Below are 22808 nucleotides of genomic sequence, written 5' to 3'. Positions count from 1 at the left end.
ACCTCCTAGTCCCCCCAACCCCTCCCCGCTGTCCCACACCCAATTTACCCCGTTTTATTTTAAAAAGAAATACCACTTGCGCCAAGTCTAGAATCTTTAAAGAGAACTGATGGGTGGCGACTTTCTGGGTTGTTTGATGTTGTCTTAGGTGAGACTGAGACAGGCAGTCTTAGTAAAGTGTAATTTTTCAGGAGATGCTACCGCTAATGTACTAAGCTAATATATAGCTAATCTAAAACTCACTTGTCTCTCTCTTCTTTTTCAGTTTGAGAATGCTTAGGTAAATGAACGTGACTCTTCTATAAATGCATAAATGCAGAATTTCGTAAGCTATGAAATTGACTGTTACATTTTTGCTGTGTTGTGCAGATAATGTATCTTGGTACAGCTCCCAACAACCTGGCATCTACCACACTGGCTTTCTTTCAAGGTTCAGTGGAGAAGTTTTGGTTTCCCCCTCAGGTAAAGGTTTACAGTTCATCTTAATCCTTTTAAGCCAAGGAAGAAAGATTAAAAGTCAGCATCAACTAACTTTCCTCCAAAATATAGGAACTTGTTTTACATCAATAGGTTTTGAGTAATGATGAAAAAGTGAAACCTTACCATAGAACAAGACATTTTCCAATATTATAACTTAGAATTTTGGAATAACATCTACTGTAGTTCCACTGTCAGAGTATGTCGCTTATAACTATTACTTTTTCATCAATATTAAGAACTTATAGACTTAAAAGGAGCTTGCTGAAAAGTTATTTATAAGTTAGTTTTGTCTTGTGTCAAGTGTCCTAAGACATTTGCGCTAAAAACTATTCCAGATACTCAGTAAGATTTTTCACTTTTTACTGTGAAAGTCCCTGTAGCTGCAGTTGGTTCTTATACTTTAGATTAGTACACTGGCTTGCTTTCTGTTATAGAACAAATTTTGAAATGTTGCTGTTCAATAAATCTCTTAAGATGTATAGGGCAAAAATACATTTCTGAATCTACTAGAACTCTGTAATCAGAGTTAGAACCAAAAGGCAACAGCTTTCATCCATTATGCTTGTAATCTGGAATATACTCCATGAATTTAAACTTTAAGTAATGATTAAAACCCTATGTACTGTTGCATTTTAGTAACTTACCACTAGGTACTGCATTTTAATGCATCTGTTTTGTCATGTAAAACAATTTAAAATGTTCTGTATATGAAATATGCTATACAAAAAAAAAGTCCGTGTCTAAGAAGAAATATTTTCTAAATTTACATAGGAGGTGATCAAAGTTTTTGTTTTAGTATATGCAATATTGGATATACTGTACATAAAATTTAAACAGAAATTTTTATAAATTGTACCTGAGTCTTCAATGTTCATCTACTGAAGACTCAGGTACAATAATCCACACTATTTTGTATCTTGAAAATATATTTTTGGTTACAAAGAATGTTTGAGCTATGCTAAAATTTGTCGTTAATGTTGTAATTATAGGCAAATTATGAATACGTTACACACTTATTTTAGGGTACGTGCTGATCAAGGGGTGGAAAATGTGGACGTGACACGACTTATGTTTATGATTCGTGGAACAGGAAGAAGCAGTTTTATATCTGGGAAGAGTGTGTACAATCAAAGGTTTGTACAAATGACAAGTTTCAATATGTGATGCTTTTCAATGTCTATAGTAACATTAGCTTTGTGTGGTCTTCAATATGACAAGATTTGAAGGGCAGTTTTTAACCGTTTATTACTCCATAATTGAAGGATTGAGTGACTATGGAGAGATCTGTGGACAGCTGTAACGTGCATTTATTATGATGTGCTACGCTACCTTGAAAAAGAGGGATACCTGGACATTTCAAATGAAGCACACCTCTTCTGTTGCCATTATGTCTTCCTGCCACGTCTGCAGGATGATCTGGATACTTTCCGCAGTGGCTGGGACAATCACCCACTTCGAACTGAAAGCAACATGACTCTTAACCAGCTCTGGGTTCTTGGTCGTACACATCATCCAATTCCTGAACCCCACGGTGCCTTGACAGAGGCACATTTTAATTGGGACAATTTAATGTGTAGCATGTGTACTACCATTCACTTAATTTGTAAAATAGTAATCTACAATATCTTACTAAGTCAATTTTGAGTTCTCTTGATCCCTTCTTTGTGTTTTCCAGGGTGTACAGATTCCCAAAATTGAATGGGAGGACAGCGGGCTTCCTCTTCATGAAGAGTCAAATGTCACAGTACCAAACTCTAATTTGCAACTGACTGACGAACAAATGGCAGCCTTAAGAAATGCAGTAAACCCAAAAGCCACATCAGTGTCTTCTGGATGTTACATTTATATTGCTGCAGTTCAGTTTTGCAAGCAGTTTTTTACTATGTGAAAGTTATACAGTTTACGGAAGCGTATTGCTATCACGCAGGGAAAAAGATTCAAGAGCTATCACGTTGAGACGTGATAGTTGTCTTGTTAAAACGTGATACGTATCTTATATAAATGTGATAATTTTATGTCCAGGAAGTGGCGGTATTATGCTAGGCTAGTACAGTGGCTAACAGGAGTTGGTCAAGTTTCCCTTCATGTTTAGTCTAAAACACGGAGAGATACGGATGCTGCTTTGCACTGTGGTTGAAACCATTAATGGCATGCACACTCTGAGCAGGATCCTAAACAGAACGGGACTGCACAGAAGGAAACGTCAGTCCGATCCTCTAGCTGTGGCGGCTTTCCTAACTGACTCTGGATTGAAGCTGAAGTTGGCTTCCGATTGTAACTTCTGATTCGGGAAATGGCTAAAGGGCGATTATAACGGAGATGTATTTGCTGAACATTTTATGTTCAGATTTTTATTGAACAATACAATAGCTGAATAACGGCAAACGGCTGTTTGGAAAGGGGGGGAAGATTACACAAGGAGAAATAACCAAAATACAAACACAAAGGAGTAAGTAGACTAAAGGAACCTAATTAGAACAAAGGAAAATAACTAGAAACAAGAAATAAACATAATTAGAAACACCAATGAAGAATGTGGAAAACAAGGCAAAATGAAATGGAAACAACTTAGGAACACCAAAAGAATCTGAGGAGGACTCTGGCGGAACAGCAGCCTTGGGGGACACCGGCGGCGGAGCAGAAACCTAGGAGGATGCTGGGGATGTGTCCCATCCTGGCTGATCTCCTAAGCCTTGTCGCTGGTCCTGTTGACCTTCCAGCCAAACTCCTGAGCCTGGCTAGGAGATCGATGGGACCTGCGACAAGGGCAGCGGAGCAAGTACCTACCGGCGGCAGAGCAGGAACCAGGAGGGTAATGGGACCCGCAACAAAGCCCTGGAGGCAGGTCGGGAGACCAACAGTACTCAATACAAAGCCCTAGAGGTCAGCCTGGAGACCAACGGGACTCGCTACAAAGCCATGGAAGCAGGCCAGGAGACCAACAGGACTCGCTACAAATCCCTGGAGGCAGGCCGGGAGACCGACGGGACTCGCTACGAAGCCCTGGAGACCAGTACGGAGACCAATGGGACTCGGTACAAAGCCCTGGAGGCCAGTACGGAGACCAACGGGACTCGCTATGAAGCCCTGGAGGCAGCCCAGGAGACCGACAGGACTCAATACGAAGCCCTGGAGGTCGGCCAGGAGACCAACTTCACTTGCTACGAAGCCCTGGAAGTCAGCCCAGAGACTAATGAGACTCGCTATGAAGCACTGAAGGCAGCCCGGGAGACCGACAGGACTCAATACGAAGCCCTGGAGGTCGGCCAGGAGACCAACTTCACTTGCTACGAAGCCCTGGAAGTCAGCCTGGAGACCAACGGGACTCGCTACGAAGCCCTTGAGGCCAGCACAGAGACGGACGAGACTTGCTATGAAGCCATGAAGGTCAGCCCGGAGACCAACGGGACTCACTGTGAAGCCCTGGAGGTCAGCACGGAGACCAACAGGACTCGCTATGAAGCCCTGGACGTCAGGCCGGAGACCAACGGGACTCGCTTTGAAGCCCTGGAGGTCAGCCCGGAGACCGACAGGACTCGCTTTGAAGCCCTGGAGGCAGGCTGAGAGACCATCAGGACTCGCTACAAAGCCCTGGAGGTTAGCCCGGAGACCCACGGGACTCACTATGAAGCCCTGGAGGTCAGTACAGAGACCGACAGGACTCGCTACGAAGCCCTGGAGGTCAGCACGGAGACCAACGGAACTCGCTTTGAAGCCATGGAGGCAGGCCGGGAGACCATCAGGACTCGCTACAAAGCCCTGGAGGTCAGCACGGAGACCAACGGGATTCCCTGCAAAGCCCTGGAGGTCAGCACGGAGACGGACAGGACTCGCTACGAAGCCCTTTAGGTCAGCACGGAGACCAACAGGACTCACTACGAAGCCCTGGAGGCAGGCCGAGAGACCGACGGGAGGCTATTCTCCTGCTTCAGAGCACTGTTCTCCTGCTTCAGTGTGCTGTTCACCTGCTCCTGGGAGGCATTTATCAGCTCCAAATTCTTGTTTTTTTGCTCCAAGTAGGTTATTCTCTGCTGCAGGGTGATACTTTTTTGCTCCAGAGCGGTGTTTTCTTCCTCCAGAGCGGTCTTTTCCTTCTCCAAAGCGGTCTTTTCATCCTCCAGGGCAGTGTTTTTCTGCTCCAGGGCAGTGCATTTCACCTCCAGAGCAGTGATAGTTAGCATCTGGGAGGTTTTGTCCTGCTCGTGTTGCCCTCTTCTCAAATTCAGAACGTGATGCAGGTCTCTGTTCTCGTGCTCATAAACAAAGTTTTGCCGTTCCAAAAGCCTTGTTCTGTGCTCCAGGATGCCATTTACGCGCACTGTACGAGAGAATCTCTCCCTCTGAGCGGTGTTTTCCTCGTCTAATGTGGAAATTCTCTCCCTCTGATCGGTGTTTTCCTGTTCTAATGTGGAAATTCTCTGCTCCAGGTTGCTGATTTGAATGGTGTATTTCTGCTCCAAGGCAGTCTTTTCTTTTTCCAGGACCTTACTTTTCTGCTCGAAGAAGGTGTTTTCCTCCTCCAAGACGGTATTTACCTGTTTTAAAATGCTGTTTTCCTGATGTAGGGTATTTTTTTCCTTCTCCAGGGCAGTGTTTTTCTGCTCCAGCTTGTTTTTGTCCTCTTCCAAGGCGGTGGTTTTTTGCCCCAGTGTAGTGTTTTCCTGCTTCAATGCGGTGTTATCGTCCTTTAAAGTTCTGTTTACAACCAACAGCTTTTTTAATTCCTTGTCTTTTGCAAGTGCAGCTTTTTCTGTGTCTAGAACTTTAATCTTCAGCTCCTCATTTGCTTTGATCAGCGACTGTCTCTCAATGGACATCATGTTGACTTCTTCCAAGATGCCATTTAGCTTCTCTGACTCTCTAGCCAAGATCTGTTGTATTTCTTCATTCCCAGAATCAGAAGATGAAGCCTTATTGCGCTGACTCACTTTTGATCCTTCTTGTCTGAACAAATCCAAAATCTGCCCCATGTTTTCCTTTATTTGATTGTGAGGATTTTCCTTTTTATCTTGACAAACTTTCCTTTTCAATCTCTTGATAGGACACAATCCTTGTACTTGCTCTCTCTCTCTCTTCTGCAATGGTTATGACAGTAGAATTCAAGAGTGCAGCTTTTTGTGACTAGCTCTTTGTGACATCAATATGCGTGATGTCACAAGTTGATGACACTATCTCAGCAGAACAACTAGAAAACTGCTGAAGTTTGGGAAGGCAAGAACAACCGTGGCAAGCATCGGTTGAGTTTACCCGGAGAGCGGGAGTTAGCTCAGATCTTTTTTGGTCAAAAGCAGCACAACAAAACTTAATACGCCATTATTAAATGGACCCGGGTCCAGCGGTGCAGTGCAAAAGGGACTTAGTGTCCGTCTCTAGGCAACCGTGACATCATCATTGGTCAGAAGCATTCTGGGGTCCTTACTAGCTCCTGCCACAATTTAGCTGACCTTAACAAATCTTGTGTTTGAGTTTCATAATTATTGTTACACTAAATGTTTATATGTGTTATAGGCGTTACTGTCGGACGTACAGAAATACGGAACAAATCGCTTCCTGTATACGGGGCGATTCCGTATTTTAGGAAAAGGATGGCAATCCTACTGTGCTCTTCTCCCATTAAAATTGTAGAAACTATATCAAACACAAGTAAATCTACAGTTTGGTAGGTAACTGGTATTTTGGATGATGTTGTAATGACAATAAATTTCTTAATTAAGTCATAAATGAAGTCACCTGAACAATACAGTAGCTGAACAGAATGGGATTGTGGTTATAATTAATGTCGGAAGTGTTCACAGGCCCTCTTTGAAGCATATAAGGCAGCCATATTAGCTTACTACATTAGTGGTAGCATCTCCTGAAAAATTACGACTTTACTAAGACTGCCTGTCTCAGTCTCACCTAAGACAACATACAAACAGCCCAGAAAGTCGCCACCCATCAGTTCTCTTTCAAGATTCTAGACTTGGGATTTGTTCTTGAAATAAAACAGGGGAAATTGGGTGTGGGACAGGGGGTCGGGGGGGGACTAGGAGGTAGCGAGAAGTAATATGCCATAACTACATGGTGTAAGATTAACAACGGCCCAAACCCGTGTTTTAAATCATGTATAAATGTATAAAACTTCATGCACAAAATAAAACATACTATAGAAATATGAAAACATTAAACTCACCGTTGGGTTTTCATTTGCCTCCATGGTCGCCAGCCTGGGTGATGCTGGTATTTCTTCAATATGAGGGTTGCGTCACGTGATTAGCTGAGTGTTGGAATCTGACATCCATTGCTAATGTCTGTGACCTGAAGTAATCTTACCATTTTTACAGCAAATTTTTAGACGCTGAATTTGGGCAAGTTGAATTGGAGGACACTGAAAATATTGCATTTGAATGTTGAAAAGTTGAATTTTTTTATATGCTGAATTTTTTAACACTGAAAATTTAAACTGAAAAAAATATGTATATTGAAAATTTGATCACTTTGAAATAGGAATGTGAATTTTTTTAATAAATGAAAATTGCAACCATGTACAAATAATGACACTGAAATTTTTTTCATGTACAAATAATGATGCTGAATTTTTTTTAGGTTAAAAATATATTCTGAATTTATTTTAACATTGAAAAAGTAAGCACTAATATACAACATTCAAATTTCAGAGGCATTTTTTATTCAAATCCTGATGGCATATATTTACTTCCATAGAAGACCAATCCAATCTGAATTAGCTTGAACTATTTTGCAAAGAATAACAAGATGGATTTCAGTCACTTTTTAGATTTCCACTAGTAAAGATTACTAATTGAATCTTTACTAATGGAAAGCTCACTACTTTGTGTTTGCCTTTAAATCTCAGCAAAATACATTGAAGTTCATGGTTGTGGCATGACAAAATGTGAAAAGGTTCAATGCTTTTGCAAAAAAAACTATTTTGTGAATAAATTTTAATTTATTAAAATTAATTATATTAATTTTAAAATATAAATCCCAGCTATATTTTGGTATTAAAGCTGACTGTTATTAAAATATTTTGCTGTAAAGAGCTATACATAGCTTCATGTTTTATAGAAATTGTAATTCATCAAGACTTTCTGCACTGAAGAACCGACTCATTTTAATCCTTTTTCATTTTAACATTTTCTGCACCTTTAATGACCTCCTGTTGTGTTGAAGAAAATATAATTCATATTAAATCTGAATAAATGTGTTAATACTTCACATATCAAGCAGCTAAGTATAGCATTCTGGCTTCATGAACCCCAGGTTGGTTTTTCTGAGTTTTGTTCCATGCGAACTTAGAAACAAAAGCACAGCAGCACAGTGGACTGTGTCGTCATGCTACTAAACCTTAAAAGCCTATAAAGTAACAATTTGAGAGGACATCTCACAATTGTATTTTTGAATTTTCTCCTGTTAACACCAGATGCAATGTCTTCATATTCAACCTTCTCGATGAGATTTTTCTGTCTGCTCTTTACTGTAATGTCATTTCTGCCGCAAGATTCAAGAGCAATTTTTCTACAACATAACAAGGTAAATAATGGGATTTTTTTTTATTGATTTGGTTTAAGTGTTTGTGTTCTTTCTGCCTTGCTTTAATTACAATTTGTAAGATAAAGTGAACATCTCAATCTGGCATTGATTTAGCATAAATTACAGTTTTGCCTGTTTATTGTTTTGACATTTCTTCAAATGTACAACCATGCAACTCAGTTAAAAACATAATTTCCATCACCAAAAGATAAATGACAAGATATGAACTACTGCTGCACTTCACCATTGATGTGTTGCACTTTTACAGGGTTATTTGGATAGTGCTGACCCTAAGCAAATGAGCTCCACTCCCTGGGACGTTAATCTGGCAGTCGGAGACGACTCCACATTTGGCTCGAAAGATGGGCAGGAATTTCCAGACATGAAACCTGAATTCTTCCTGGACGATGACGCGCAGGCTACCCGAGTTTGGCCGCGCACTTTGCTGGACCACATGAGGCAGAAGCTGAGGTTCCGAGGAAGGACAAAGAAACAGGATATTTAGCACTTGAATGTATAATGAACGTGATGTGGTTAGAAATTATTACCCATTAAATTGTTGCTTGACAAAATGGCTACTTCTGGCTTTTTTGATCCTTATTTGAAAACAAATTGATGGTTGACTGCAAAGGGTCAGTAAAGATATGTGTTACAGTGTCAGCCAGTGTCAGTATTTGGGTGGTTTACTCCATTTTAATAATTTATTTCACAACAAATTTGCTTAGTGTTTGTTGCCAAAAGTCTGAAGTTTAGCCTCATTTGATCAGATTACAGTATATGGTTCCAGTTAACATCCCTGTACATTTTAGTTGACTTTGTAAGTTTATCTTTTTTGTGATTTGACAGAAACTATTTTTTCCTAACCCTAAAATGCCACTTCTTGCTACAGTTCTCTAATAGTGAACTTTTCCTTACCATACTGGCCACTCACCCGAGCGTTAAACATGGGTCTTTGTCCAGTGATGAATGGCTGTGTAATGTCATATTTATACCCCAGGGTAAGAGAAAATCATTGATTGCCACATAGATGTTACCAGAAACTCTGAGAAATAATTATAATATTTTATTATTATTATTAATAATAATATTATTAAATTAAATAAAATTAAAAACGTCCACAGTTACTTTCATTTTTAAGTGATTTGTTATGAGAACTAAAGATTATTCATTTATCTACTTCCCTGCCTATAGCATTTATCTCTTAAAGGCTGGGGTGTATAATTGTGGATGTTATTAATTACTCAGATAAGACAACAGGAAGCTAAAATTTTCAAGAACTTTTGATTGTAGTCCACCATTCTTAGTGAAGCAAAACATTTAATTTACACAAATCTCATACCATAAAAGATATTTTTAAAAAGGCATATTTATCAACAATGTTAAGATGCAAGATGGAAAAGCATCATCATCAAAATCTAAAAATAAATCTAAAAAATATATTGTGATATGTTTTTTTTTTATAATTTCAGTTTTATCACACATAGAGTGGAATATTTCAAGCTTTTATGTCTTGTAATTTTGATGATGATGTCTTATGGATACTGAAAACTCAAATTATTAATAACAAAAATTCAAAGAAGTAAAGACTCGAAATATTCCACTTTGTGCTTTGAATCTGTAACATACAAATTTCACGTTCTGAAATATGTGACAGAAAATACTGAACTTTTTCATGATACTAAAACGTTTGGAGATGTGTCTGTGCAGCCTTTAAAGTTGTACTATAAATTACATGAACTTGCGCTTATTGAAGCAAAATTAACTTTAGACATTTCAACTTCAGTTTTCACTTATTTATTTACTAAAAACTAAAATGTGTCAGCTAAGCTTTATCATTTTGTCTATAATAAATAGAAACATAATTTTTGACATGTATAAAAAAATCTGTACAGATTGATTTGGGCGGTATTGGAAAATAGTTAACGAACTGAATGAAAGTAAGAAATGTAAAAAAAACAAGAGGAAGAAAAAAAACAGTAGCACTCCAAAACACTAGATGGCGATATTTTTACTGGTATTGTCGAAAGTGATTTCCTGTTGCACAAGACTGCGAGACCGAGCAGGAAAAAGAGGTGAATATCATTCAAACATATGCATTGCAATATATTATTCTGTTTTGGTGTGTTTTATTATATTTACGAATTTTGTAATGATGGTTAGACAGCAAGCTATCTGTCTATTCAATTGAAAAAATAGCTAAGGTATTTGTATAGCTAAGTTTGAGCATGTTAGCATTTTAAGCTAAAGTAGCCTGGATAGCGTTAGCCTCAAGAAATTACTATTTACCTAGTTTTTAATTTTTAGGATGTTGGCTACATTTTTCTGTTATTCTGCGTCATATTATTATCCAGAATTATCTGTGGGGTTTTCAACTTATACGCTTGTATTTATTCAAGGAGAACTTTGCGCCAGTTTGGCTTTAGCTGTCGGCTTTGTGTAACCAGCTTCCTTTGCACCAGTTAGACTCGAGATCAGAGAGAGAAGCACGAGTTTGTTTAGTGTTTGCTTCGCAAATCTCTTTTGTAATTTGAGGCCCTGGTTAATAAATGATAGAGCTGGATAAGCTTGTGTGCGCTCCTAACGTTAGAGCTTATTGTCAGAAATGTCATTCATTCCCTCCGCTGTGTATGTTGAGAGGAGAGGTTAATTTGTACTCCTTTCCTATGAGATGGGAGACAGCGACGATGAATACGATCGCAGGAGAAGAGACAAATTCAGACGGGAGAGAAGTGATTATGATCGCTCCAGAGAAAGAGAGGAACGACGCAGAGATGACTGGAACGACAGGTATGACAGTGATGAAGAATAACATCGTGCTCAATAGTGTGTTGGCCCCACTTTTGCTACAAAAGCAGCTTTGACCTGCATCATGCTATGAGAAGCACTTTGTTTTTGGACGCCTTTAAAAACCAGTGCTACCTTCTCATATTTCCCTTCTCAATATGTCAGGGAGTGGGACAGGGGCAGGGAGCGTCGGAGCCGCGGTGAATACAGAGATTATGACCGTGGTCGCAGGGAGAGATTTAGCCCGCCCAGGCACGACATGAGCCCCCAGCAGAAACGCATGAGAAGAGACTGGTAAGACTGAACATTGACGTGTTGATAGTATAACATCTTTGTTACCATTTATTTAGGATGCTTACTGTGAGCTTGCAGGGATGATCATGGAGGTGATCCTTACCGTGGGGGATATGATTTGGGCTACGGCGGTGGAGGAGGGCCAAGCTATGGGCCACCGCAGCACTGGGGCCATCCTGATCTGCACCTGATGCAGCCTCATCAGGGCATCCCCATCCAGGCTAGGTAAGAGAAAATCAGGAAATGTCTTAAGAGTTTAATTTTGTTTATTGCTGCGTATTTGAACTATTTGGGTTTATGTCAGAGGAAAGTCTGACTGTAACTTTGATTTTCCAAAATTAGCTTTATGCAAGGTGCCATTTTGAGGTTTATACTAAAAACAAGCAAACGGCTTTAACAATAGTTTCTTCATTGACCTACAGTACAGACCAAACGTTTGGACACACCTTTCTAATTCAATGGGTTTTCTTTATTTTCATGACTATTTATAAGGCAAGAAATCCCACTTATTAACCTGACAGGGCACGTTGACCTATGAAGTGAAAACCATTTCAGGTGACTACCTCTTGAAGCTCATCAAGAAAATGCAGAGTGTGTGCAAAGCAGTAATCACAGCAAAAGGTTGCTACTTTGAAGAAACTAGAATATTAGGGGTATTTTCAGTTGTTTTACATTTTTGTTTAGTGCATATTTCCACATGTGTTATTCATAGTTTTGATGCCTTCAGTGTGAATCTACAATGTCAATAGTCATGAAAATAAAGGAAACTCATTGAATTAAAAGGTGTGTCCAAACCTTTGGTCTGTACTGTAACAAACGCTCCACCAAACTGCTTTCTTCCAATAGACTCGGGAACATCCATGACATGGATTTGGGTCCACCTCCTCCGATAATGAAAAACTTTAAAGAGTTCCTGCTGTCCCTGGACGACTCAGTGGACGAGACTGAAGCTGTCAAACGCTACAATGAGTACAAGATCGACTTCCGTCGGCAGCAGATGCAGGACTTCTTTTTGGCTCATAAAGATGAGGAGTGGTACGACCTGAGTTTACCTAATGATTGATGTCTAGTTTAACTAATCATTATGTAGACTTGCATTTGACCATTGACATGAAATGTTATAAAATTTAGCTTCACATTCAATCTATAATCAGTAGAATTTGATGGCACCTCTTGTAAAGATGTGGAGAACATTTTACATATTTTATTTCTCTAGCATAATCTCAAACTTGGATAAAACCAATCACATTCAACCCTGAAAAACAAAATCTGATATTAGGAAATAATAGAATGTTTTTAGATAATCCAGTCCTACATAAAAAAGTCACCCAATAGGTTTTCATAAAATTTAGATCTGCAGCCTGAGATGACTATGGAAAATTGTTGATTTTTGTGTCTTATAAACCATTTCTGTGTGTTCTAATTCACTCACAGGCCACTTACTGTCAGCACCAAATGTGCTGGTAGGACAGAAGAACACTCCCAAACAGTCAGTTGAATGTTGATGGTGGCTAACGTTTGATATGGAGTCTCAGTGAGGCCAAAATTACAAAAGTCTGTAACAGTTAGCTTGGAGACTTTTTTTGTTCCACTTATAATCCTGTTCATTGTTGATGGTGGGCAGGTGAATCCGGTACTGATCCTCGTCCAAACTGAAAGAAATAGGCTACTATGTGTCATCATATTTATACACCAAGAAAACAGAAAATCGAGAATTTGAAGTTCCTTGAAATTTTGATCAAGTCTAAAAAAAAAACAAAGTATGCTTTATTTTAAATAGGTGGTTTTGGATTATTCTTCCACTACATTTTTTTAGTGTGAGTTTGTGCTACTGCCATAAAACATGCATTTAAGATTTTACACATCTTCACCCAGGTTGCCATCAAATTTGTATTTTCATCTATATGAAGCATGTATTAAGGATTTTACCTGTCTTTGTCCTATGATTTTCTTATTTAATGTCATATTTGTTAATGCTTACTTCACAGGTATGATGCAAAAATTGTTCTGTTTTGACCTAACCCGTTCTTCTTCCCTTCACTTCTACTGCCAAGTTGACGACGATTTGTTTTCTCTCCCCTACAAGAAAACTGCGGGATTCCTCCGCCAGAGTCGGTCTTAGATAGCGAGGGCAAGCACTGCGCACAATGCAGATGCTCTTAGACACACAGTACCAGGGATTTTAGGTAGACAGCCAATCAGTCCTCCACACAAGGAGGATTTTTTTTTCTTTTTTTTTCTTCTGTTTTTGGCACCATTTTCTTTTTATATTTGGATCAAATCGAATCCCAAAACCGAGTTTGTGTGTGTACAGACACACCACTGGGGTGAAGTGGAGCACATTTTGACAGAAGAGGCCCCCTTCTCCCCCTCTGTAAATATTTGTTATTATACTGGCAGAGCAAAAGGTAACTGTGGATCACTCAATGATAAACTTTTTATGTGACATTCTGATTCTGTGATTGATTTTTCATAATCTGTTGTTTTTTTCCTAACATTTTTGGTGAGTTAATTCCATGTTTTTTCCTGCTTTTGCAATTCTAAAAATCATTTCCAGTCAACATCTGGGCTTAAATTAGCAGAATATGTGTAAGTGTATGTGCAATTTAGATTTTGTGTTGCTAAATTTGGCTTTTTACCTCGTCCACCAAAAAGCCTCACAGTCTGAAATTAAACTGTTCTTAAGAACGATCCTTTTAAACTCATCTATGCTTTTTGAAATATTTCTGACCTTTCAGCGAGGGATTAGATTTATAATATCTATTTTTTTCTGTAACTCTGCCAACCTGTTCATCCCATTCCCCATCATTCCCCCCTCTTTGGTGGACCCACACTCTGGACGCAGGTTCAGATCCAAATACCACCCGGACGAGGCCAGCCGGCTGAAGGCAGAGGCTCAGAGAGCTCTCTGCAATCGTCTGAACGTCTTTATGTTCCTGATGGAGAACGGCTGGTTTGAGAACGTTTCCCTGGACATTGAGCAGACTCCTGCTATCATCAAGGTGCTGGACGCAGGTGAGGCTTCAGAGGGAAACTTACTGAATTTTTATCCAGAAACTTTCTGATTTTATGGGTGAAACCATTACAACAAATTCACAATTCAGTTTGCTTGTATGTTTTTAATTTTGATGACCTTTTTACCTCTTTTTTTCTAAAATGTTAAAAGAAACCTGAATCAGCATTTGATGATCTCCAGTTATAGATTTTATTGTATTAGTAGTTCCCAAGAAAATCTCATATGATCATGGAAAATGTTGAAGGAATGTTTGGCTTTAGTTATATTTCCTTCTTTCCTTCCTTACTTACTGACTTACATTCTATTCTTCCATCCCTTCTTTCTAAATAAATATTCATCAAATCATGGTGAACTGTAGTATTTTACATTTTAAATGACTGAAACACAGTCAATTATGGAATTTAACCATATTTTTCTTGCTGCCATCTTGCAGAGACCAACAGTACAAAACTGTGATGTGCATTAAGTCAACATTACGGCCATTTATGAGCTCTCCCATCCGTGCTCAGACGAAATGCTCAAATGTTGTTGTTTTTTTTCCCCTTCAGCTGTGATAAAGATGGAAGGAGGGACTGACCACGACCTCCGCATTTTGGACATGCCGCCAGAAGAAGAGGAAGAAAGGGAAAAGTCCTCGTCTGTTTTAGCTGGAGGAGAGGCTCAGAGGAGGGAAGAGCTGAAAACAGCCGACAGAGAGCACAAGCCCTCGGGGGAGAAAAACAAAACTGAGAAGGTGTGTGAAGTTTTCTGTTAGCAAGCGATAGTGATCGCTTAGACCCGCGGTAATGACAGAGAACTGTGCTGCAGGAGGACAGCGACTTTCCCAGCGGAGACCGAGACGCCGCCGCAGACGGACAGGACAGGAAGCAGGAGGCAGAGAAAGAATCTGTCAGAGAAGAAATGCCTGAACCTAAGAAGGTTATTTTGACTTCAGTGGCTTAAAATATATATTTATATAAAAATATATTTATTTTAAACACAACTAAATCAGATGAACATCTCTGACTTTCTTTTTTTTTAATTGTCAGGCAAGAAGAAAGAGGAAGCGTAGCGGGGACAGCGACGACGAAGCGAGCGCCTCTGAGAGCGAGTCTGACTCCGACTCCGACTCCAATTCCGACTGCTCTGACAAACCAGAGAAGAAGGAGGAAGTGCAAGACAAGGATGACGAAGAAGAGGAGGGAGAAGGTGATGAATCGAAATCGCAGCATGCGGCTTTGAGTTTCAGAATGCCCGAAATCATCCAATGTTTGCCTCCGATGTCTGCAGGAGACAAACCGAAGGAAACCTCGGAGGAGGAGAAGAAGGAAGAGAAAAAACCCAAAGACGACTCGCCTAGACCACGACCGCTGCACAAGACTTTCTCCCTGTTCATGAGGAGCATCGCTCCCTCCATCTCCAAGGCTGAGATTATTGCTGTAAGTCAGAACAGCACAGACATTGTTTGTTGTCTGAGCCTTGAATATTGATTGTTGTATGATCTCAGGATCTGCATTGTTTTTACTTTTACCCCACAGCTTTGCCGGCGATATCCTGGGTTTCTGCGCGTTTGCCTTTCTGACCCTCATCCAGAGCGCAGGTTGATTTAAAGAACTATTCCTTCCTAATTTGTTAATCCTACTTAGTTTTGCACACATATTTATACACCTTAAGCTTTTCCACATTTGTTCATTTACACACATTTATTGTATTTTCATGTGATTTTAAGCATTGAACCAACACAAAGTAGCACTTACTTTTACAGTGGATGGAAAATGACATGTTTTTTGGATTTTTTTATGATAAATCAAAATCTGAAAAGTGTGGTGTGCATTTACTTGGATACCTCTATATCAGGGGTGCCCAAAGTCAGTCATGGAGGGCTGGCATCCTGCATGTTTTAGTGCTCTCTCTCTGGTTTAACGCAGCTGGATCAAATGATGGCTCGTTAGAAGGCCTAAGAAGAACACTGACATGCTGAAAAGGTTGTTACTACCACCAGGGAGAAAATTAAAACATGCAGGGTGCTGGCCCTCCAGGACCGACTTAGGACACCCCTGCTCTATATGAACAGAAGTCAAATACTAAATGGAGTCCTCCTTTGTGTAACACGGTATAAATAAAGAAGAGAGAACTGGAGGTTCAATCCTGTGCCACCAGGACAACGACTGTAAACAGCCAGCTGGATACAATGGAATAGTTTACATCATAGGAAATTCATGTGTTAGAATGGTCCAGTCAAAGCAAATGTCACAGAAAGGATCAAATCTGTGGTGAGACTTGATAATAGATATTCACAGATGCTCTTCATCGAGTCAGATCTTGGGCTGTTTTGCAGAGAAATATACATTGAAATTCCTCTGTAGATGTTTCGCTTTTTTACTTTGTAATTATTCACGCCTTTGTGTTGATTTGTCATATAAAGTCTCAGTATAAAACATCTGGATAAACTTCCTGTTGCATGGCACTTTATGAAGAAATAAAATGGACACAATTATGCTTGATGTTTAAATAGGCCTGTCGCGATAAACAAATCAATTAATCGCACGATAAATTAAAACTATCAACCTCATTTTAATTATCGGCTTTATTGTTTTTTCCGACCTTTTTGTCTTTCTGTTGATGACACTGAATAGAAAAAGGATAAACTCTGTGCTCTCCACTGACTTCTCCCTTCCTCATTTCCTTAGTTTCCATTCCATTCATTTCCATTCAGTGAGTTTTGCCCCCACAGCGTGGAATCAGTTGCAGTCTGAACTTAAGATGTCGGAAATGATTTCACTGGACTTATTTCGAGCGGTTCTTAAAGATAGGCAACAAGATTCTATGAAACAGTGTCATTGTTTTTAAATTGTTTTTATTGTTTTATACTTGTGCATATGTATTAATTGTTTTTATCTTGTAACCAGGTTGCTATGTATTGCAAATTTTTGCTCAGGTCCCTCTTGAAAATGAGATTTAGATCTCAACGGGGTTTACCTGATTAAGTAAAGGAATATATTAGTGTAATGCCTAGCTCACACTACACGATCTTAGAGCTGTCGGCCGATTGTCGGCCCATTTTCAAAACCTGACAGACCAAACATTAGCCGACAGAAATCCTAGGTATAACGGTTCGATCGGGTTCGTTCCTGCCGTGTGGTGTCCAACAATGGGCACAAAATAAAGGCTACAAGTCCAGTTAACTAATTATCAAACCAGGTATTAATCAATGCTTTACTACAATCTACCTGCAATGCATGTGGCTAGTGTCAGCGTAAAGTCCTGACTGAATGAAAATTATTAGAACCTATTTATGTCATGTTAACGAAGAACAGCTGAAAAGTTACCGGGTTTATCAACTGCGGTAGCAATTTTGCTCCAACTCCTCCTCTTGTCATTTCTATATTTTTTGCACAAAATGTTGAATAAACATTAATGTTGTTTCCACATATCATCTCCAATGTTGCTGGACTTCGGATGCCCTGTGTCAGCTGTTTGGGATTCCCTGCTGTAATTTCCCCTCAGAAAGCACTGAGAGGAATCGGTGCTTTCTGATTGGCTACCTGTCACATTCAACAGGCTGCATTCTCGCTCCCAGTCAGGGAAAATCCCTGATTTAGATCTGAGCGGCCAAGATGATCTACCATAACATACCACACACTACAGGGTGATCGGTTACGAAATCGCAAGCGACAATCTTAGAAGGCCCAACGTTCTAAGATTGTTGTAAGGGAAAAATCGTGGCAAAAAAACTATTGCATCAGGTAGTCAATGTGCCCATTTTCTCTATTTAAATCTAATTATTACTGAAGGGCAACATAATATACAGACTTCATAATCTGGACTCTTTTGGTTGAATGCAGTATTTATTTACACTTTGGCTTTATGTTGTTTAGTTTTTATTCAAGTGCGTTTTTTGTTAATGGAGACTAAGAATCCATTTTAGTTTTGTTTTTGGTTGTTTTGTTTATTTTGTTTATCAGTTCCAATGTTAAATGTTCTTTTGAAATTAAAGTGTATCTATCTTTGGCAAGAAATCACATGCATTATTACATAATTTCCATTAAATCAGTGTAAAAAGGTCTTCAAACAATATTATCGTTTATCGCAATAATTTTTTAAACAATTAATCGCGCAGCAAAATTTGTTATCGTGACAGGCCTATGTTTAAATCATATTTGTGTTTTTCAGGTTTTTCAGGCGTTGCTGGGTGACCTTTGATCGCAGTGTCAACATCAAGGAAATCTGTTGGAACCTCCAGAATATACGCGTGGGTGTTGCCTTAATTTATTCAGATCATTTTGTGTTACAAAATGACTGTATAAAATGACAGATTAGTTATTTTTATATCCTTCTCAATGACATATACGTCAGGGCCGGCTGTTTTGGTTGTTTTACTCCTTTACCCAAAAGCTTTCACTGCTTCTCTAAGGTTGGCTCCACTCTTCTTTCTTAAAAGCTCAGAGACTGCGAACTGGCACCAGGCGTGAACAGGGATCTGGCTCGGAGGGTCCGCAACGTGAACGGCATCACTCAGCACAAACAGGTGCTCCGCAACGACATCAAGCTGGCTGCCAAGCTTATCCACGCTTTGGACGAAAAGGGCGATCTGTGGAGCAGCAAAACTCAGGGCGCTCAAAGCACCGAGGTTCCTGTTGCAAAGATTCAAATTTCTTTTCATATGCGAGCGGAGTTCAATACATAATCTTCCCTCTGATGAGCTATTTGTGTGTTTGGATCTTTATTTTTTTACTTGAAGTTGCAGGCTCAGAACCCCATCTTGAAGAATATCACTGATTACCTGATTGAGGAGGTGAGCGCTGAGGAAGAGGAGCTCCTGGGGTCTAGCAGTGGAATGGATCCAGACGAGGGAGCTAAGGAGGGAAATCCTGCCGAGATAACTGTGGAGAAGGATGATAAATTAGCCAAGGTTTGCTTTTTTTCTGTCTTACACATTCTATGGTAAAAAAAAAAGAAGATCTAAACTGATGTTTATTGAGCATACCGAGCTCAAACGGTCAAAGTTAGTAAGTTAAAGCTTTACATGGATTACATTTTTCTTTTTATCTCCAGGTTTTGGACCGTTTGCTCTTATATCTGCGGATTGTGCACTCAGTTGATTACTACAACACCTGTGAATACCCCAGTGAGGACGAAATGCCTAATCGCTGTGGGATGGTCCATGTTCGCGGCCCAGTTCCTCCTAACCGCATAACGCATGGAGAAGGTCAGTGTGTCTGCTTGTCGCTGCTCAAGTGAGAGCAGCGACATGGAGCCACGTTGTTTGTGAAACTGTGAGATCACCTGAAAATGTTATGAACATGAAACAGCACACTGACATTATTTTAGTCTTGCTTCGCTGTTTTGAAAAATATTGAATTTGCTATTGTCTGCCACAATAAATTTTTCTAGACAATAAATTGTTCCAGTATTTATTGGGATAAATGATAATGTTGTTTTGAGACCATTTTCAAGTAAAATATTGATAATGGTATAATGATGCAAGTTCTCCCTCCCAAAGACCAATAAATGTTAGTTTTGTAAGAAAGAAAACAAAGGTTTTCTGTTTAACTGGAAGATATTTGAAATATCCAAACAAAAACAACAAATAAATGGAAATAACTGTAATCAAAACAAATTCTAACCTTCAAAAAATATTAACCATCAGAGTGAAAATTAAGTTTAATTTAATTCATCTTTGATTATTACTTATTGCCTATATGGAATTTCACTGTTTTCCTATTCTGAACGCATAGAGAAAACAGTGAGGTATAATTATACTTTCAGACTTTCCATTCTTTTAAAAATTATCTACAATTATCAAAATTACATGTGTTCCTGACAGATTACGCCTCAAAATATTACCTTTTTTAATTTCGAACATGAAAGAAGTATAAAATCACACATGAACAAGGAAGGCAAAAGTCATATTTTTGTACCACAATAATCTCAACATGCTTGGAAAGGAGTAGGAAGAAGTAAGAAACTTATGAACTCCAACCCCATAAACTCGTATCATATTTTCAGATGGACCCTCATTAATAAATCAAATAAAATAAATAAACATAGGTGAATTCATTTTCTATTTTATCTGGGTTTACATATGTCTAAATATATGCATCCATACATCGTTACCCACACTCATTCATAGCCTCAATTTACATATACACATTTGTACTAACTCTCATCCATCTTGTGAAAATGACCTTCTTATATTTCCTTTTAAATTGCATTAAATTTTGACCTTGTTTTAACTCCTCATTTAACTTGTTCCATAATTTTACACCATGAATTGAAATACAAAAGCTCTTTCTTTTGTATATTATGAATCCTGAAGTTTGAGTAACCCCTTAAGTTATATCCCCCTTCTCTTTCAAAAAACATTTTTCTTTATGTGCTCAGGTAACAGTTTATTAAACATAACTTGAGCCATTTGAAATTCCACCAGACCTTTCCCGTCGATGTGGTTACGTCTCGGCTGTTTCCTAATCTTGAGTTGAACTTTTTAGGCGCAATTATCCTGAAGTTTACAGTGGATGGACCTGAAAATGTTGAGGTGTTGGAGTAAAACAAGGAGCAAATTTGTATTTCATTTAGACCATGATCCCAGGAATGCAGTATTCATTTGTCTAAGTTCCATAACTCCACTCTGGCTTTTAAAGGCACTTGTATTTTTACATTTTTAAGCCTGCTAACTGTAAAATATTAGGTGTTTTGTGAATTTTTGTATTTATTCATATAAATGGGCTGAAAATTAACAAAGATATCTGAACATTTTGACTCTGGAATGGTGTGAAATTTTTAAATCAGTGGAAACTAGGATCAATTGGAGTGCATGTATGATTGAACTGAAATGATTCTTTTGTAAAGAGCCTTGAGATGACATCTGTAAATCGGCGCTAAATAAATAAACAGAAATTAATTGAAATAAATGTTCAGGAACTACTTTTTATAACTGATGTGGTGTTTAACCACTAGATGTCGCCACATTCCTCACTGACGAGCTTTAAAAGCCACAATTAATGTTTTCAGTGCAAAACAGTTCAAATTGCTCTAACTAAGCTCATATTTCTGCTTTGTCTGGTTATTTCCTTAAACAGTGCAACAGTGGGAAAAAGTGACGGAGGAAAAGTTGATGCCTTTATTTAGTTTAAAGGAAATCCTCTCTGAGGAAGAGGCAGCGAAGATGGGTCGTAAGGATCCTGACGATGAGGTGGAGAAATTTATATCTGCAAACACTCAGGAGCTGGGAAAGGACAAATGGCTCTGCCCTCTTAGTGGCAAGAAATTCAAGGTGAATGCTTGGAAGATTTAGTAAATGGCTTAAATGTTGCAATTTGATGTTTTTTCACAACACTAATTAGTGTAACCACATGAGTTTATGACATTTGTTTATCGCAAACTGTGTCTCAGGGTCCGGAGTTTGTACGGAAGCACATCCTGAACAAACACGGGGAGAAAATTGAAGAAGTTAAAAAGGAGGTTGTGTTTTTCAACAATTTCCTCATGGATGCTAAAAGACCGTCACTGCCAGAGATTAAACTTCCACCTCTTCCTGTCCCTGGCCAAGGTTGGCATACATCTTGTTAACCCTTCATACAGGACAACTTCCCCAACACAACTACAGTTAGAAAATTGGTCCATTTCGGTTTAAATATGAAAAATGAGTTCAAGTTCTAATTTCGTTCTGGTTTTGGTGAACAGGCTTGCTTTCTCCCACGCTGCCATTTCCTCCTCAAGGCCCTCAGGGTCCAATGGGCTTTGGTCAGCCTCGTCCGCCTCTGATGGGCTATGGTGGTATGTCGTTACGTCTTCTGGCACTAGAAACGACCCGTCAGGGTAAAATTCTGATTAATCTTTTAATTTTTTGTGGCGGACAGGTGCTCCACCTTACCCACCTAATCAGTTTGGAGGAGGCAGAGGAAACTATGACAACTTCCGTGGACAAGGTGGCTACCTGGGTAAGCCGCGAAACATCAGGTAAGACCACGACAGAGCTGGTGTGTATTTTGTTTTCAGAAAACTGAGGAATTTCCAAACTTTTGATTTAAGATTATGTAATATTTTTTCACAGAATGTCCCGGGGAGATCCACGAAATATAATTGAGTATCGTGACCTAGACGCACCAGATGATATGGACTTCTTTTAGAAGGTTAAACTGTTTTTTTTTTCCCCCTAGCTTTTTACTTGTGTTCTGTTCAGCCTGTTTTTTCTTTCCTTTTTTTGTAGGAATTACAGTATTTACTTTCTTAAATATTTCATTTTGTGATCATTGTGCAACAATATGAAACTCCTGTAAACTGATCATCAATAAAATTGTGTTCAAAAAAACATTTCTACGTGTTATAAGTAAATTATTACATCTAATGAGCCTGGAAAGGACGCAAACTCTGTCCTTTGAATCAGAATTACGACGATAACCATCCAGAAGGGCATAGTTATATTTTGTAAATCAGAAATGTACAAACTTCAGTTATAAAAAATAAAAATTTTCACTATAACAAAATAGTGAAAACAAAGTAGTTTTCACTATAACAAGTGAAGAATATTCACTTGTTATAGTGAAACGGGAATAATACAAATTATTTTGTATTTGTATTTTTGGAAAATACAAATTATTTTTTTCTATTTTCCAAAAAACAATTTTTAAAAATTGTATTAATTGCTTGAATTTTGGTGCATAAAAGCATCCACACAGCACACTGCTACTTCATACATTTTGATTTAGTGTAACTGTTAAAT

General features: G+C 38.8%; 3 protein-coding genes across 6 annotated transcripts; 2 read left to right on the top strand and 1 right to left on the bottom strand.

Moving 5' to 3' along the window:
- The first annotated feature begins 1355 nt into the window (after positions 1 to 1355).
- LOC114153258 (uncharacterized) lies at positions 1356 to 4329 on the top strand. Its single transcript, XM_028031656.1, has 4 exons — positions 1356 to 1370; positions 1503 to 1613; positions 1743 to 3867; positions 4162 to 4329. The coding sequence occupies exons 3-4, from the start codon at positions 3400 to 3402 to the stop codon at positions 4327 to 4329; spliced, it is 636 nt and encodes a 211-aa protein (XP_027887457.1). The 5' UTR covers positions 1356 to 1370; positions 1503 to 1613; positions 1743 to 3399.
- On the bottom strand, positions 3938 to 6919 carry LOC114152627 (girdin-like). Its single transcript, XM_028030564.1, has one exon. It carries the CDS (start codon positions 5448 to 5450, stop codon positions 4356 to 4358), a length of 1095 nt encoding a protein of 364 aa, XP_027886365.1. The 5' UTR covers positions 5451 to 6919; the 3' UTR covers positions 3938 to 4355.
- Positions 6920 to 9999: 3080 nt separating this feature from the next.
- On the top strand, positions 10000 to 22399 carry srrt (serrate RNA effector molecule homolog (Arabidopsis)). 4 transcript variants are annotated; one of them, XM_028031508.1, is made up of 20 exons: positions 10000 to 10082; positions 10679 to 10797; positions 10960 to 11088; positions 11167 to 11313; positions 11935 to 12123; positions 13934 to 14103; positions 14653 to 14837; positions 14912 to 15022; positions 15133 to 15292; positions 15374 to 15522; positions 15622 to 15683; positions 18257 to 18335; positions 18525 to 18713; positions 18831 to 18995; positions 19139 to 19292; positions 21166 to 21359; positions 21479 to 21635; positions 21770 to 21862; positions 21946 to 22045; positions 22140 to 22215. In XM_028031508.1, the coding sequence occupies exons 2-20, from the start codon at positions 10679 to 10681 to the stop codon at positions 22213 to 22215; spliced, it is 2628 nt and encodes an 875-aa protein (XP_027887309.1). In that variant the 5' UTR covers positions 10000 to 10082. The 4 variants fall into 4 exon arrangements, with proteins under 4 accessions (XP_027887309.1, XP_027887308.1, XP_027887307.1 ...); XM_028031507.1 differs by having other exon boundaries at positions 18825 to 18995; XM_028031506.1 differs by lacking the exon at positions 10000 to 10082 and having other exon boundaries at positions 18825 to 18995; positions 22140 to 22399.
- Positions 22400 to 22808: the final 409 nt, after the last annotated feature.

This window comes from Xiphophorus couchianus, chromosome 11 (genome assembly GCF_001444195.1).
Source record: "Xiphophorus couchianus chromosome 11, X_couchianus-1.0, whole genome shotgun sequence".
NCBI classification, from domain to species: domain Eukaryota; kingdom Metazoa; phylum Chordata; class Actinopteri; order Cyprinodontiformes; family Poeciliidae; genus Xiphophorus; species Xiphophorus couchianus.
The sequence above is the reverse complement of the archived record's forward strand: the minus strand, read 5'-3'. Positions and strand labels throughout refer to the sequence as shown.

Coding starts and splice junctions, on each gene's coding strand:
- LOC114153258 (XM_028031656.1), top strand. CDS start 3,400: ATGGAAGCAGGCCAGGAGACCAACAGGACTCGCTACAAATCCCTGGAG. Junction 3,868..4,161: donor CTTGCTATGAAGCCATGAAG/GTCAGCCCGGAG, acceptor GAAGCCCTGGAG/GTCAGCACGGAGACCAACGG.
- LOC114152627 (XM_028030564.1), bottom strand. CDS start 5,450: ATGGGGCAGATTTTGGATTTGTTCAGACAAGAAGGATCAAAAGTGAGT.
- srrt (XM_028031506.1), top strand. CDS start 10,679: ATGGGAGACAGCGACGATGAATACGATCGCAGGAGAAGAGACAAATTC. Junction 18,714..18,824: donor AGGGCGCTCAAAGCACCGAG/GTTCCTGTTGCA, acceptor TTTTACTTGAAG/TTGCAGGCTCAGAACCCCAT. Junction 18,996..19,138: donor AGGATGATAAATTAGCCAAG/GTTTGCTTTTTT, acceptor TTTTATCTCCAG/GTTTTGGACCGTTTGCTCTT.